This window comes from Capsicum annuum, chromosome 4, assembly GCF_002878395.1.
Source record: "Capsicum annuum cultivar UCD-10X-F1 chromosome 4, UCD10Xv1.1, whole genome shotgun sequence".
NCBI lineage: Eukaryota > Viridiplantae > Streptophyta > Magnoliopsida > Solanales > Solanaceae > Capsicum > Capsicum annuum.
Genome location: NC_061114.1, coordinates 226353198 through 226367182, shown reverse-complemented (window position 1 = coordinate 226367182; position 13985 = coordinate 226353198). Strand labels below are relative to the sequence as shown.

Here is a 13985-nt window from a genome sequence, read left to right as displayed (position 1 = left end):
ATATCTGCAATTGAAATACTGCTTACTCGAATAGAAAACACACATCACCAAAAAAATATTTAGCGGCAATAGCTTAATTAGTGCTAAATTGTACTTTTGTAAGCAATTATTAGTGACAATTAGTCAATTATATTTCAGGATTATTTGTAAATGCAAACATTGAATCCAATAAAAATTAACAAATGTTGATAAGCGGTCCTTATAAAATTGCATATCTATTGCCGCTACATATTTTATAACAATAATTAAACTTCAACCTGAAACAAATTTGAATCGATTATATAAATTCTTACCGACCAAACAATTGCATTTAAATTCATTAGGTGTCAAATACCATGCAGATACAAATATTATTAGTATAAATAACATAAATATCAACCCTTTTGGGAGTAATCACACTCTCTTCTATTTTTTTAATTACTTTACTCTCTCTCCCTATTAATATACATAACATAAACGACATATACATAACATTCTGTATATATGTGGAATTTTTGTAATATATTTAGGAAATTGAGATTTTTTGTAATATTGAAAATATAAGTTGTGTATTTGTGTTATTTTTAGATATTATGATGTAAAAACTAACGATTGAATTGATGGAAGTACGTTGTAAATGAGATTATTTCTTTGAAGCCATTCATTGCTTTTGTTGCATAATTTATAAGTATTTAAATTTTTATCAAACGTAAAATAATTTAGTCCAACTTAATTATAAAATAATCGAATTAACTTCGAATAAGCAAAAAGTGACATAAAATAATCTAACTTGTAAGTTGTATGGGTTAAGAAAAGAGCTATTAGGGTTTATTATCCTTAAATAAATAAAAATAATTAAGGTGGCTGCTGAACTGTGTCTGTACTGAAGGAGAGAAACATCTTCGTACCCAACCAGGTGGTAAAACCAACAAGCCAAATAATAATTATACTAATAATAAAAATATTAATTATAATATTCTACTTGCTTAGTACTAGTGATTAACAAATATAAAATAATTGAAAGATGTAAGATGAAAGGATCCTACGTACTACTAATTAGTATTATATTTGTCCTTGAATATGTCATGCATGACATAATCACCTCATTTATAAAAAAAGATTATTCGACCCCATTACTAGGAAACAATAAGCAAGGATCCACATGGTGATAAGTTATTAATATATAATTTAAGGAATAATATACAGCAAGATGGGGAAGATGTATATTAAATAAAGTTTTCTGAGATTTCATTTCCATCTAAATCTATATACTGTATATATATATATATGAGGTTTCATAATAAGTATCTTTTCATAGCTAAAAAACTTTAGAAAGGTAATCTTAAAATTAGATGAATTATAGAACTTATTAATAGTTGATACTTAGTGCCCGTTTGGATGGGCTTATTGTAGGGGCTTTTAAACCAAAAATAGTGTTTGGGTAAATTTTTAAGGTGTTTAAAAATATTTTATTTTAAGCTAAAAAGGTATAAATAAGTTAAAAAAAATAAGCTCATCCAAACGGGCTCTTAACTAGTATAAAAATTACTCTTAATATGTTGTAACATGGTAAAATTATGTCTTGTGATTCAATAGATCGAATTGATTTTTACAAAATGATTTTACATAGTAAAAAGTATTCCACACCTTATAAAATGACTTCTTTTTGTCTTTTTCTCATCTAACTTAGCATATAACTTAAATTTAAAAATTAAAACTATTTATGAACTTTAATACTAATCTGTCACGCCAAATTATTCATAATTCATCTTTAATTCATTACTAAGTAGGAATAACGATGAATTTTATTGTTTAACTATAAAATTAATAACTCGTGTAATAAGGTTTGAGAGAAGAGAAATAATACTAAAAAAAAAAGAACTAAAAATTAGAGACGATTTTTACTATTCAGCTACAAATTTATCCATTAATAATTTATCTTTTAGTAGAGTTTTCTTTTCCACACTTTATATTATGCTTGAGTTATTGGTTGCCCATGGACTGACACATAGTCACATAGCACTCCAGAATTGTCTATTGCTAGTTGCTTCTTGGTTCTTTATAATATGTTTTTATCTCTTACACATAGGGTGTGTTCGCTAGGAAAACAAAAGATTTTTTAAAATTTTATGTTTGATTTGTCAATTTTTTTTAAAAAAATATTCTTTATTAGAAAATAAGATTCTTATAGGTAGAAAATAATATTTCGATTGGATGTAAGAAAAACAATCTATTAACGGCGACGATCTTTTTTACCCACAAACACAATTCATTTTTTACCTCGATCATATGTCGTCGCTCTTCCATACCTATCATTGCACCTCCCTTAATATTTATCTAGATTGTATAAACATTTTTAGAATACTATTTTATTTTACCTGCATATCGAATATAAGAAAATACATATAAAGTTCGTATTTATATTGGGACAATCATACTTCATGTTCTTAGTTACTATGCAGAACGAGATATTCTAGTTTGGTAATAGCCCAGTCAAACTGTTATTAAAAATAACTGAAAAAGCATATACTCATATATTGTATCCGAAAAAATTTTAGACTACGAAAATAATCAATTCCTAGTGTTTAAAGTTACTTTTCTCGATACTACTCTTAATATAGTTAATTTTGAAATTTAAAATTATTATTAATAAGATTAATTATATAAAAGATATTTTTAATTAAAGTTTTTTTAAATGATTGTATTAAATCACTATGGATCACTTAATATTATTTTTATTTGTCACTGAACTTAACATTGTGTTTTTCACATAATGTATAAGAGAAATCAACAAAAATACTTTTGTAATATACTCTTATTCATATATATATTTCTCGTCATAATGATAAACTCAAAAGTACCAAATTAAAAGTGGCACCAAGTGCATCTGGAAAAGGATGTTCATTGTATCAAAACACTCCGACATTTACTTTTCTAGAACTTCTCATAATGACGATTAATTAATTAATTATATAGTTTATGCTTGTAACTGTGCTGCAACAGAAACCATTAGCTCAGTGGCTAAGATTAAGCAACGTTTAGCCAAGGAATCTACTAGCTAATTTAAGCTATAATTTTACTGTTTTAATTACTGGGAGGATTAGGCTTAATTATTGGCAACTACTGTTTGGCTACAAATATAGTAATTCTTTAAACATAGTGGAGCTGGAGGCTGTCACTAAACACTAGTATTATATTAAGATTTCTTTTTGGAGGAGTCATAGCTTCTATAAATATCAAAGGGATGTGTCATCTCCCTCCTATCTTAATCAAAATAAAATTAAAATGCAATTTAACACTTCCAATCTCAATTTATGTGACTGTCTATTTCTAGAAATCAGCGTTACATTTTAGGGATATTAACCTAAAAAAACACGTTGTGCCATTGATATTTTACTTTTAATACGTTTGACATAGGATGTAAATATTTGATATGATTCTCCATGTAATTACTATAACTATAGTATATCGTGAAAAGAGAGTCAGTAGAATGTATTTACGTTTTTCCTCATAAATAATTAAACCTTGCACAGATGATTTTAGTATTAATATTTATATAATTCTAACCCAGCAAACTAAACATTCTTGTATGACTAATTTTATCACATGTTTTCCAATCATGTAGAAAATTCTAGAGTTAGTTTGGTACGATGTTGAACTATACCCTCTAAAACTAGTTATTTCATTTTTATATGAAATATCTAATTTCATTATTTTAATATAAAATCTATCAAAAAACTAGCTTATTCCTACTATCAAACTCAAAATACATTGAATTTCAATTTTTATATTGAACCAATCAACCCTCATGGAACACTTATTTTGAAGATAGAGGGGAGGAAAAAGTACACACATTTAATAAAGAGTCTTTAATAAAACAAAATCAACCTTTCTATTGTTGACGCACCTGAGCCATTTTTTCTACAGCATACAAATTTCACAGTCAACATTTCGAGATTCATCATTTCTAATTATAGTACCATATATTATAATATAATAATCCCACCACCATTCTTCTCTATCTCTTTACCAATTTTCAACGCACCGCCCCTTCCCCCCCCCCCCCCCCCCCCCCCCCCCCATTCCCCGCCCCCCCCCCCCCCCCCCCCCCCCCCCACCCTCACCCGTATCCCTTCCTCCACAATCTTTCCTCTTATAAACTTTCCTCCATTTCTCTGACTTTCCTATTCTCCTCTTCTTCAATTTTTCAATCTTGATCCATACTAATAATATATAATGAAGATCCAGTGTGATGTGTGTAACACAAATGAAGCAACGTTTTTCTGCGTTGCTGATGAAGCTGCCCTTTGTAATACTTGTGACCATCGTGTTCATCATGCCAATAAACTTGCTGGCAAACACCAACGATTCTCTCTTCTTCAGCCTTCTGCTAAACAAGTACCTCTTTGTGATATCTGTCAGGTAAGTCAGAGGCGGATTCAGAATTTAAACTGTTGATAGTACATGATCAAAATCCAATCTCTTTTGAATATTTATATCTATATTCCATGTTGAAAAGAAGTTTGGTCTAGAGTTTGTTTCTTGATTTTTCAAATTCTTGATCAGGGGATTAATTTTGTCAAAAATGTTAATTATGATACATATGGCTAAATTTAGAACTTGGGTCTAGAGTTTTTTGCTTGATTTTTGAAATTATTGATTAGGGGATTAATTTTTTTAATATTATTATTTTTCTTTTTACTTGCAGGAGAGGAGGGCTTTTTTGTTTTGTCAACAAGACAGGGCAATTCTATGTAGAGAGTGTGATGTTTCAATACACAAAGCTAATGAACATACACAAAAGCATAACAGATTTCTACTAACTGGTGTTACGATTTCAACAAATTCTTCACTTTACACTTCATCAGAATCTCCATCAGTAACTTCATCTACTACAAATCAAGATTCTGCTACAAATGTCAACAAGTCTCAAACTTGCAACAAAAAGCCTTTGCCTTTTGATGTTTCTGTTTCTGGTTCTGTTTCTTCTAGTATTATTGCTCAGGAAGTGTCAGTGGCAGCTAATGTTGGGGAAAATGGTTATACAAGTAGTATATCAGAGTACTTAGAGATGTTACCTGGATGGCATGTTGAAGAGTTTCTTAATTGCTCTACAATTCCTACTAATGGTTTCTGTAAGGTTTGCATTTTATGCTCATTTCCATCTTTTATTACTATTGTCAATTGGTTGTGTGAAGGGGCGAGCCATGGAGACAGTTTCTTCCAGAAATGCAGGATAAAGACTGCATATAATTGACCCTTATGATCCGGCCTTTCTTCGAAGCTCACACACAGCAAGAGCTTAGTGCACCGGGGCTGTCTTTCATTCAATTGGTTATGAAATGCAATTATATGATCTAACTGTGTCTCTCTTTTTTTTTTTTTTGTAGATTGGTGATAATGATGTGTTCCCAATTTGGGACACTGAAATTGAGAGCACATTGAATTCATTCTCACCAGAAAGTATAGGAATTTGGGTCCCTCAAGCACCTCCAGCTCCACCTCCTCAGAAGAATCAGAACCAAATTTTCCCTCAAAATATAAACTTTGGTGGACAAATTGAATTCAAGAATTCAAAGGAAGTAACATGCAACAAGTCCAGTAGAAAATGGAGAGATGACAATTCTTTTGCTGTTCCACAAATTAGCCCATCTTCCATTTCCTTCAAAAGATCAAGAACTCTTTGGTAGTTGGATCCAATCATCTTTTTTTTTTTTTTTTTTTAATTCCCTAGTTTTTTTTTTTTGGGTGGGTAATTTTGCCTTTTCTTGATTTAGTTTTGAGAAGAAAAAAAAAAAAGAGAAACAAAAAAAAGAACACCCCATCTCCTCTTTTGTTGCTGAATACAACTTGGTTTTGTTGTATTCTTGAAATTATTGTGTTAGTGTAAGGGCCTCTTTTGCTCTGTAAATATCTTTTATGTTTTGCTGAATCCCCATAAAACTAGTGGTTTATGATATGAATCAACACCGGACACAATCACATGTCATGTCATAGTTCAATGAAAAAATGATCTCATATGATCAGTTATAAGCTATAAAAATTTTGATTTCATGTGTTGTAGTTCAACGACAAAATAATCTTCTATGATCAGTTATAAGCTATAAAAGTCATGATTTTATGTGTTATATTTTATCGATCTCACTTAAAAAGTCATTTATAATGGACTATAAAATCTGTCTCCACTATTTCATAGAACATTTATGAATTTCTTATATATGAATCAAAGAAGTGACAGTTAAGAAATGCACTCAAAAGGACTTTTTAAGTTATCACTTTTGGTCTGGGAATAATACCAACAAGAGTGTGACAATGTACTACAAAGATGATTGTTATCAGATAAGAAGGCCAGACTGGCAAATTCTGATGGATATATTATTATATTAGCAGCCATGTAGGGACTTGATATCATGAAATTCAGTAAAAATAGTAAATTTGGTCCCAATATTGTGATCTTTTCTTTCAACTTTGGACCCCAATTCATCCTTATTGGACTTTATTGTAGTTCAATTACTAGCTGCATTTTAGTTGTGTGTCTATATCTATAGCATTTATAGCAACTTCAAAAATTGAAAATGCAATTTGTCAAATGTTAAAATTTGAAATCCAATCGGTTTTACTACTGCAATATCTTAAGCAATACAACTTGCATGCCAAATTTTTATAAAGAGGTTGCAAATTCATCAAATACAATAACAACAATGTATTCAGTGGAATCAAATGGGGTTTGGAGAGGACCCTCGGCTTAAGACAACAAATCATGGCTGCAAATTCAAGTACTATTCTAAATTTTAACCAAGAGTAATATCTCAAATACAATTCGACTTGAAAACTAAAATCTCGAAACGAGGGAGAGTCAGTATTATCACAATGTTATTGCAAGTGTGAACTGGGAGAGTTACATAAAATATGTCCTCAAGATGATAATATTGTGCTAACATACACAAAACAATTCAAACAGTAGTCTCACGATACAAATTCTAATGACTTCTCGACCACGATTGTCGATTAGATTTTCTTCTTATTCCCTTCTTAACTATATCATCTCAATAGGAGCAAAGAACAGTTACAATGTAGAAAAATGGATGACAAGATGGGGCCAAAAGTGACTTCCCAATCAATTTTCAAGAACTAAGTAATGGACCAAAATGAATAGTAATAACCACCCTGGGGACTCTGACCAGACATTTGAATTAGGCAAAAGGTGGAGCCCAAATCACAATTGGCAAAATTAGGACATATATAGAACATATTTCGACATGCTGCATCATGACTTCACTATATCACCACTAATTAATTACTATAAGTTATTTATGTATTAAAAAATTAATAGTATTTAATTAAAACAAGAAAAATATGCGTTTATGATATATTTGTTGCAGCTGTTTCAACCATAATCATCTTTGAGAAGATGATCCAAGACTTTATTGTTAATTGAAGCATCTATGTTCTAGTTTTTGTATGATTAATCCTACGAATATTAGTTCTTCATTTTTTCTATATTTTGTAACAGGTCTCATCAAACAATTAAAATAACTCGACTACACGACACATCACACTTTCTTATCATGTGGAAAAAAACTCTTATAAAACTTCACTTCTTAGCGAGTACTGCCAAATAGTTATTATTTAAAAAGTTATCGTTTTAAATCAATGTACATTTATATTTGTATTTCATCAATATCAAATATTAATGCTAAAAGATATCTATAGTATTGGGCCTGTGCTGACACAGGCCATTCACCTCTAGTGAGGTGGTCTAATAGAAATATAGGGACCAAAAGGCAGCAAAAGTTCATCAAATGTTCAGCCAACATGGCCAAAACTTCATGGGGTAAACGAGAACATTAAAGGCCAAGCCACTAGATGAAATACTACAACATAAGTTTATAGAGCAATGACCAATTATATTGTACTAGTAGTTGCTAGGACCATTTCAACTTGCATATTTCATTCTCAATTATCATTACCATGTCCCTATCCTTCTTATTTGTCAAGTATGGCAATCCCTCTCGTATTATTAATTACTAGGATCCAAAAGAAAAGCAATTTCTCTTTTTTTTTTTTGGAAATGGTTCAAAGTTTTCCCTATAACATTCGAAATTATTTAAGTCTATCTTCATATTCATCCTTTACCTTCAGCAAATGGTGTCGTATTACCCTTTTCATTGTAGAGCTCTAAGTGATTTGGTCCGAAAACGACTTGTTACTGCCGTTTTAATCGTTTGATCACCCAAATGATCTCGCTGACCCGCCGGACCACCTAGGGCCGCTCCACAGTCCGCCTGAGGCTGCATGTGAACTCTATATGTCAAAGAGATCGTAACTCAAAAGGTCACCCAACTATTGAGGATTATCTAGTAAAATCTTGTGTTTTTTTTTTGGTAACAATGTCACCCAACATATTAATATATGGCTAACAAACTATGACATGACATTTTATTTAGTCCACATGGCAATAAACCACAGTCAACCCTTAGCCATATAGGGTTGAAAATGATATTTTTTGTGGTTTTATAAAAGAATATGGAGGTTATTGTAAAAAATTATCGAATAAGGTGCCAATTACAAAAGAGTATATACGATAAGGGTGTAATACTTTTAATAATTTTTTATACGATAAGGGTTATAATTTTTCGTGATTCGTTTATGTATTTTGTTTTAAGTTTATTCATCAATTGTCTATTATCTTATTTTACCGTGCTTAGGCATGTATTCGAGAAGTGCACAGCGAAAAGATTAGCACCAACTTACTACACGACTAGGCTAATGATATTGCTGTTATGCAGCTTTTTGTAGAAAGTGCATTGTATTAATATCTGACTAAATTCGAATTTTCATCGAAATTTTTTACATTAGATATGTATTGAAGAATTGTGCTTCGTAAATCATAAGATATTAAGCTCGGTGTCAATATTTGACCACAAAAAAGGTTGTTGTGATTGGCTTATTTGATGATGAATCATCCAATAATTACGTAAATATGTGAAGTCTGGACATAACTCGGTACTATTCATAGTATAGGTGTGTCAAATGGATGGATTTGGTTGAATTTGAACAGGTCAACATGTATTAAGTTAATAAATGAACGGATTATTGTCTTACACAGTAGTTACTTGGGTAGAAATAGGCTATCGAGTCACAACACAACCCCCATTTGGTATTCTCTGTAATGCTATGCCAATGAAGCAGTTTAATTAGATGTAGTAATTATTTGAAACAATAACTTGGTAGTCAATGTCGTGAAGCAGAGAGAAGAGAGTGATCAACCGATCAAAGAGATTTGCGAATGTAGTTGATAAAAATCTTCTTGAATATGCAAATTTTGTGAAATTTGCTCTATCAGATGCAGAGACCATTAACTTACTTGAGCCTAATAATAGTAAAGAAGCTATTTCTAACTCGGGAACATATCGATCGATTGATGCTATGGGTGAAGAGATTGAGTCACTTCACAGAAATCAAACATGAAAGTTTGATTCATCGCCAAGGGGACAAAAAGTACTAGGTTATAAGGGGGTGTTGATGTGAAGAAAGTATCTACACATGATAATCAGGCGGATATGATGACCAAGGAAGACCCGGCCCGACCAATAAGTTTAGGCATTCCCTAGACTTGATTGGTGTGTGTAGCACTCAAAGAGTTCTTTCGGGGGCTGGAAGCAACGCAGAGAGACATTGTTCCTATTTATGAAGAAAATTCAAGCTAGGAGGAAGATTTGTTAATTATGTCTTAAACTTTTCCGTTTAGGAGACTCTTTGTCCTAATAAGTTTGGGAAAGAAAAATATAGTCCTTGTAGAATTGGAAGAACCTTTTTGGAACTATTTTGGGATCTATATAGGGTATATAGTTGAAATTTTAAAGCATTGTACACTCTTTTTTTTTTTTTTTTAAGTGGAAGACTCTCTTTAGTTTTGCTTGAAGGATTAGACCTAGCCGAACCTCGTTAAATTCTTGTGTTATTTTTTTCTCCATTTTTTTGTGTGTGATTGTGTGCTAGTTAATCTACGATATTTCCACAACATTGTGTTTGCTGAGTATGATGAAAAAAGCGGGAGTGTCTAGTTATGATTTCCAACTTTCATGCCACTTTTAATGCAGTGCAGTAGATCCTCTATTGCTCTATTGCTGCTGGTATATATAAAGGGAAGTTGCTAACTGTTTTAATTTGCACGTAAATGTGTAAATTGCTAACTGTTGCGGGATGGGAATGTTAGTTTTCAATGTACATTGACCTCAAACTAGTGCACGATGTTAGATGATTACTTTCATGAAGAAAACCATTGTTATGGATGCCAATATTACTACTTTTATATGAAAATTGGTAAAACTTTTCAGAAAAAATTACTTAAATGAACAACTTATGTTTCTAAACTACTAAAAATTTCCCATTTCTAAAATTTTACTTAAATCCCAACATTTATAACTTTTTGGTAAAATTGACATACAAGTTTATACCTCCTTTTTTGAAGCCGTAACTTTACCAAAAATTAACCCATTTTCTCCTCTTTGTACGCCTTAATTCAAGCAGCAGTTTCTATCCAATTTCTCTCTCTAATTCAAACCTTTGAATTAAGGTAAATTTCCTCCTAAAATCAATTTCAATTTCTTCTATTCATATTTTACGTTTTTTTTTTTTCAAAAAAATAATTTTGTGATTGGATTTACAAAGTGATTTTTCAATTTTTTTGTTGTGCAATTTCTTTGATTATCGTTTGTTTAGGCTATATTGTTTTGAATTGACATTATGAATAGAGATTCGGGAATATACTGGGTATGTTGTTATTGATGTTGACTTCTCCTTTGCTGTTGTTTTCTGTTTTGTGTTCCTATTTTTGTTGGTTAATGACTCAAATTTTTCTTTTCATCTTTACTAGTTCATATCTATGGCAGTGTTACTACAATTTCCTCTATTGTTTCTGATATAATTGTCATGTTATTTTTTCATTTATGTTGATTTTTTGAGGTAAGCGTCTACTACAGATTGATCACCCTTTTTAACTGGCTCTAACATCTATGTGACCTCAATCTCTAAACACTAAAACATGATATCCTTTCGTCTTTAATTTAACGTTCTGATTAGTATGCATCTGGCGTTATTGTGAACATGACTTCAATTTGTTGGAGGTTATTTGCTTTATTTCGTTTGATTTGGAACTTTGATTTGATGAGAAACAATGAACTTTCAGCGTTTTAAGAAGGTCTGTTCTTTCAAAATTATTTGCATGTTCAGATCTGATAAATATTAGGCGGAGATACATATTTAAACATGCATGATACGTTTTTAATTTCTTATCTATCTGGTTATTTGTTTATGATTTTATATGTATCTCGTGTTTTTTAAGTATTGTTGAAATTAACATAACAAAAGATACATGTTTATAAGCTTATAGATACATGTTGTATTATCTTTTATCCTGGTGTACTGTTTATTCATTTATATGTATCTCGTGTTGTTTAACTTTTGTTCAAAAAAGCATACCAATAGATACATGTTAGTAAGTTCAATGATACATATTGTAATATCTTGTATACTTGGTTTTCTGTTTATATATTGTTTATGTATCTATTGTTTTTTAAGTTTCTTTGAAATGAGCATATGAAAAGACACATGTATGCATTTTATATGTATCTTTTGTATATTTAAGTTATATTGAAATAAGTATTCCGAAGATATACGTTAATAAGCTTTGAGATACATATTGTGGAGAAAGTTGTATTATATGTATCTATTATAATTTTTGTATGGAGTAGGGAATGCAACACGACAAGGAAAGTATTCGTTTGAGATACGCATCACTTTTGTTTAAGTATGGGTCTCAAAAGGCAGAGAATGAAAACTTTAGTGAGAATGACGACCCATCGAGATCAAGGAGCAGTTTCATACCAACGAAAAAAATCGTGTTCTGAATATTGAATAGTTTTGTATTGGTTGAATATTTAAAACTTTGTATGAAGTTAGTTACTGCTTTTCACTGTTATATACACTTTAAGGGGTCATTTGGTAGAGTGTATAAGAACAATGCAAAATATAGTGTATTAGTAATACTTGCATTAGTAATGCTTGTATTAGTTATGCATGTATTATTTCTTATATATTGTTTGATTTGATGTATAAGAAATAATATATCTTACATAATTTTTATAAAAGAAGTGTTTGTTTACAAAAATATCTTTTTTTGACTTTGTACACTTTTTTTTCAACAACGTTCTTTTGACATCTCAAACATAATTAGTATTGTTGAACTAGTGTATAGAGATTTAGGATTAATTGCAAGACCTTCGTTTTTACGCTTGAAATGTTACGCTGCCGGATTAACATAATCGAAACAAAAATAAAATACAAGATGTAAAATTAAGGAATAGTCTCAAGATTTTTTTTAATCTTTTTAAAGACCCTCGAAGCAAAGCAAAAATATGTTGCAGTTATTTAAATCAATTATTCATTGTTGTGAATTAAAATGGTGGGAAAAGAAATTGTGAAATGTTTTGAGAGGGAAATTGAGGGGTATTAAGGTCATTTAATAAGTTAATGCATGTGTTAAAAGTCTATGTATAATTAATGCTTGCAATAATTATACATAGGCAAAAAGATGTACCAAACAAGGTACTAATAGTACACATTAACTAATGCATGCATTATATTTTTCAATACACTCTACCAAACGACCCCTAAGTGTTGTTTTGGGGATTTTACAAAATATTTAATGGAAAAATAGTTCAAACATATTTGCGTACCTTTTATATATTTTCTTTGATCGCTATTCAAGTTTCTTATGTATTATTATTTTGCCACAGGTTTTAGTAACATCTATATTGACTCCATTTTATATATTTATGTTATGTTATACGAGATACATGTTAATTCTTTTTGTATCTCAAATATTTTTAATGTATCTTGTTTAAAAACTATGATTGCATAAATGTTTATTAATTTGTATCTCGTTTAAAAACTATGGTTGCATAAATATTTACTAGTATGATGGTAAAGATGTTCTATTTATCTGTGAAATTTTTATATATTTTCCTTATGGCTACGTAAATTTTGAAAAAATTAAAATTTTATGTAAATATCAGTAAGCATGCCGTTATATAGGTAATTTTTACTTTATTAATATCAACAATGTCCGAAAAATTCATAGTTGTTGGCAGCTCTCCAAATCTATATATACATGATTAACATTTATTCGTTTGGTTGCACTTTTGGAAATTGCAGAAACTTTGGTGAAATGATGTATAGTCAAATTATCCAGCACTAGCATTTGATTGTAAAACGTCTTTCGGACACAATCAATTCAATGTAAACTGAAAAAAGACTCACTTCAAGATTTTCTACACTTAAAATTTGTTAAATCTTGTCATTTCATTATTAAGATGCCACGACACCAGTAAATTGTAATTGTATCAACAAAGAAAAGATTGAATAAAACAACATATAAACCTAATAATTATTGTGACATTTCTATGAATACGAAACGAATATACACTTTGAGAATCAATATAATTTCTTAGTTAAAAAAATTAATGTCTTTTAAGTATTATTGTTGTAGTACTTATGTTGCAAGTATTTCTATTTCATTTTAAGCTATTAATTCCGCAATTTTTTCAATAGGATTTTCCAAACACCTTACAGCACCAACTTTATCATCAAACAACTTCTCACTAGCAGACTTATCTTCTGTTGTGATGATAAGTGGGTACATGCCAAAACCAGGCTCATTTTTCTTGATTACAATACAAAGCCCTACACCCATCTCATTACGGATTAACAACGATGTCGCATTACCATCAACTATGTATCGAGCCTCAATTTTTTTCCGACTTTCGTCAAATTTTAGTTATACCGTAATTGTCGAAATCAACTTTTCATACGTCACATATTCACTAACAACGATTTCATCGCTATTATAACCTTTGTACTTTATATCGTTAATCCAAATGTCGGAAAGACGTAATAACGCTGAAATATTCATTGCAATTACCTCAAATAAGAATCAGAAAAAA

The 13985-nt window shown here is 30.3% G+C and overlaps 1 protein-coding gene across 1 annotated transcript; it reads left to right on the top strand.

Annotated features, from left to right (window-relative positions):
• Positions 1 to 4089: 4089 nt before the first annotated feature.
• Positions 4090 to 5890, top strand: LOC107869403 (B-box zinc finger protein 21). The gene is made up of 3 exons (XM_016715935.2): positions 4090 to 4401; positions 4688 to 5119; positions 5370 to 5890. Exons 1-3 carry the CDS (start codon positions 4216 to 4218, stop codon positions 5667 to 5669), a joined length of 918 nt encoding a protein of 305 aa, XP_016571421.1. The 5' UTR covers positions 4090 to 4215; the 3' UTR covers positions 5670 to 5890.
• Positions 5891 to 13985: the final 8095 nt, after the last annotated feature.

Excerpts from the sequence above, each read along its gene's own strand:
- LOC107869403 (XM_016715935.2), top strand. The coding sequence starts at position 4,216 with ATGAAGATCCAGTGTGATGTGTGTAACACAAATGAAGCAACGTTTTTC. Across the intron at positions 4,402-4,687 it reads CTCTTTGTGATATCTGTCAG|GAGAGGAGGGCTTTTTTGTT; the intron begins GTAAGTCAGAGG and ends TTTTACTTGCAG. Across the intron at positions 5,120-5,369 it reads CTACTAATGGTTTCTGTAAG|ATTGGTGATAATGATGTGTT; the intron begins GTTTGCATTTTA and ends TTTTTTTTGTAG.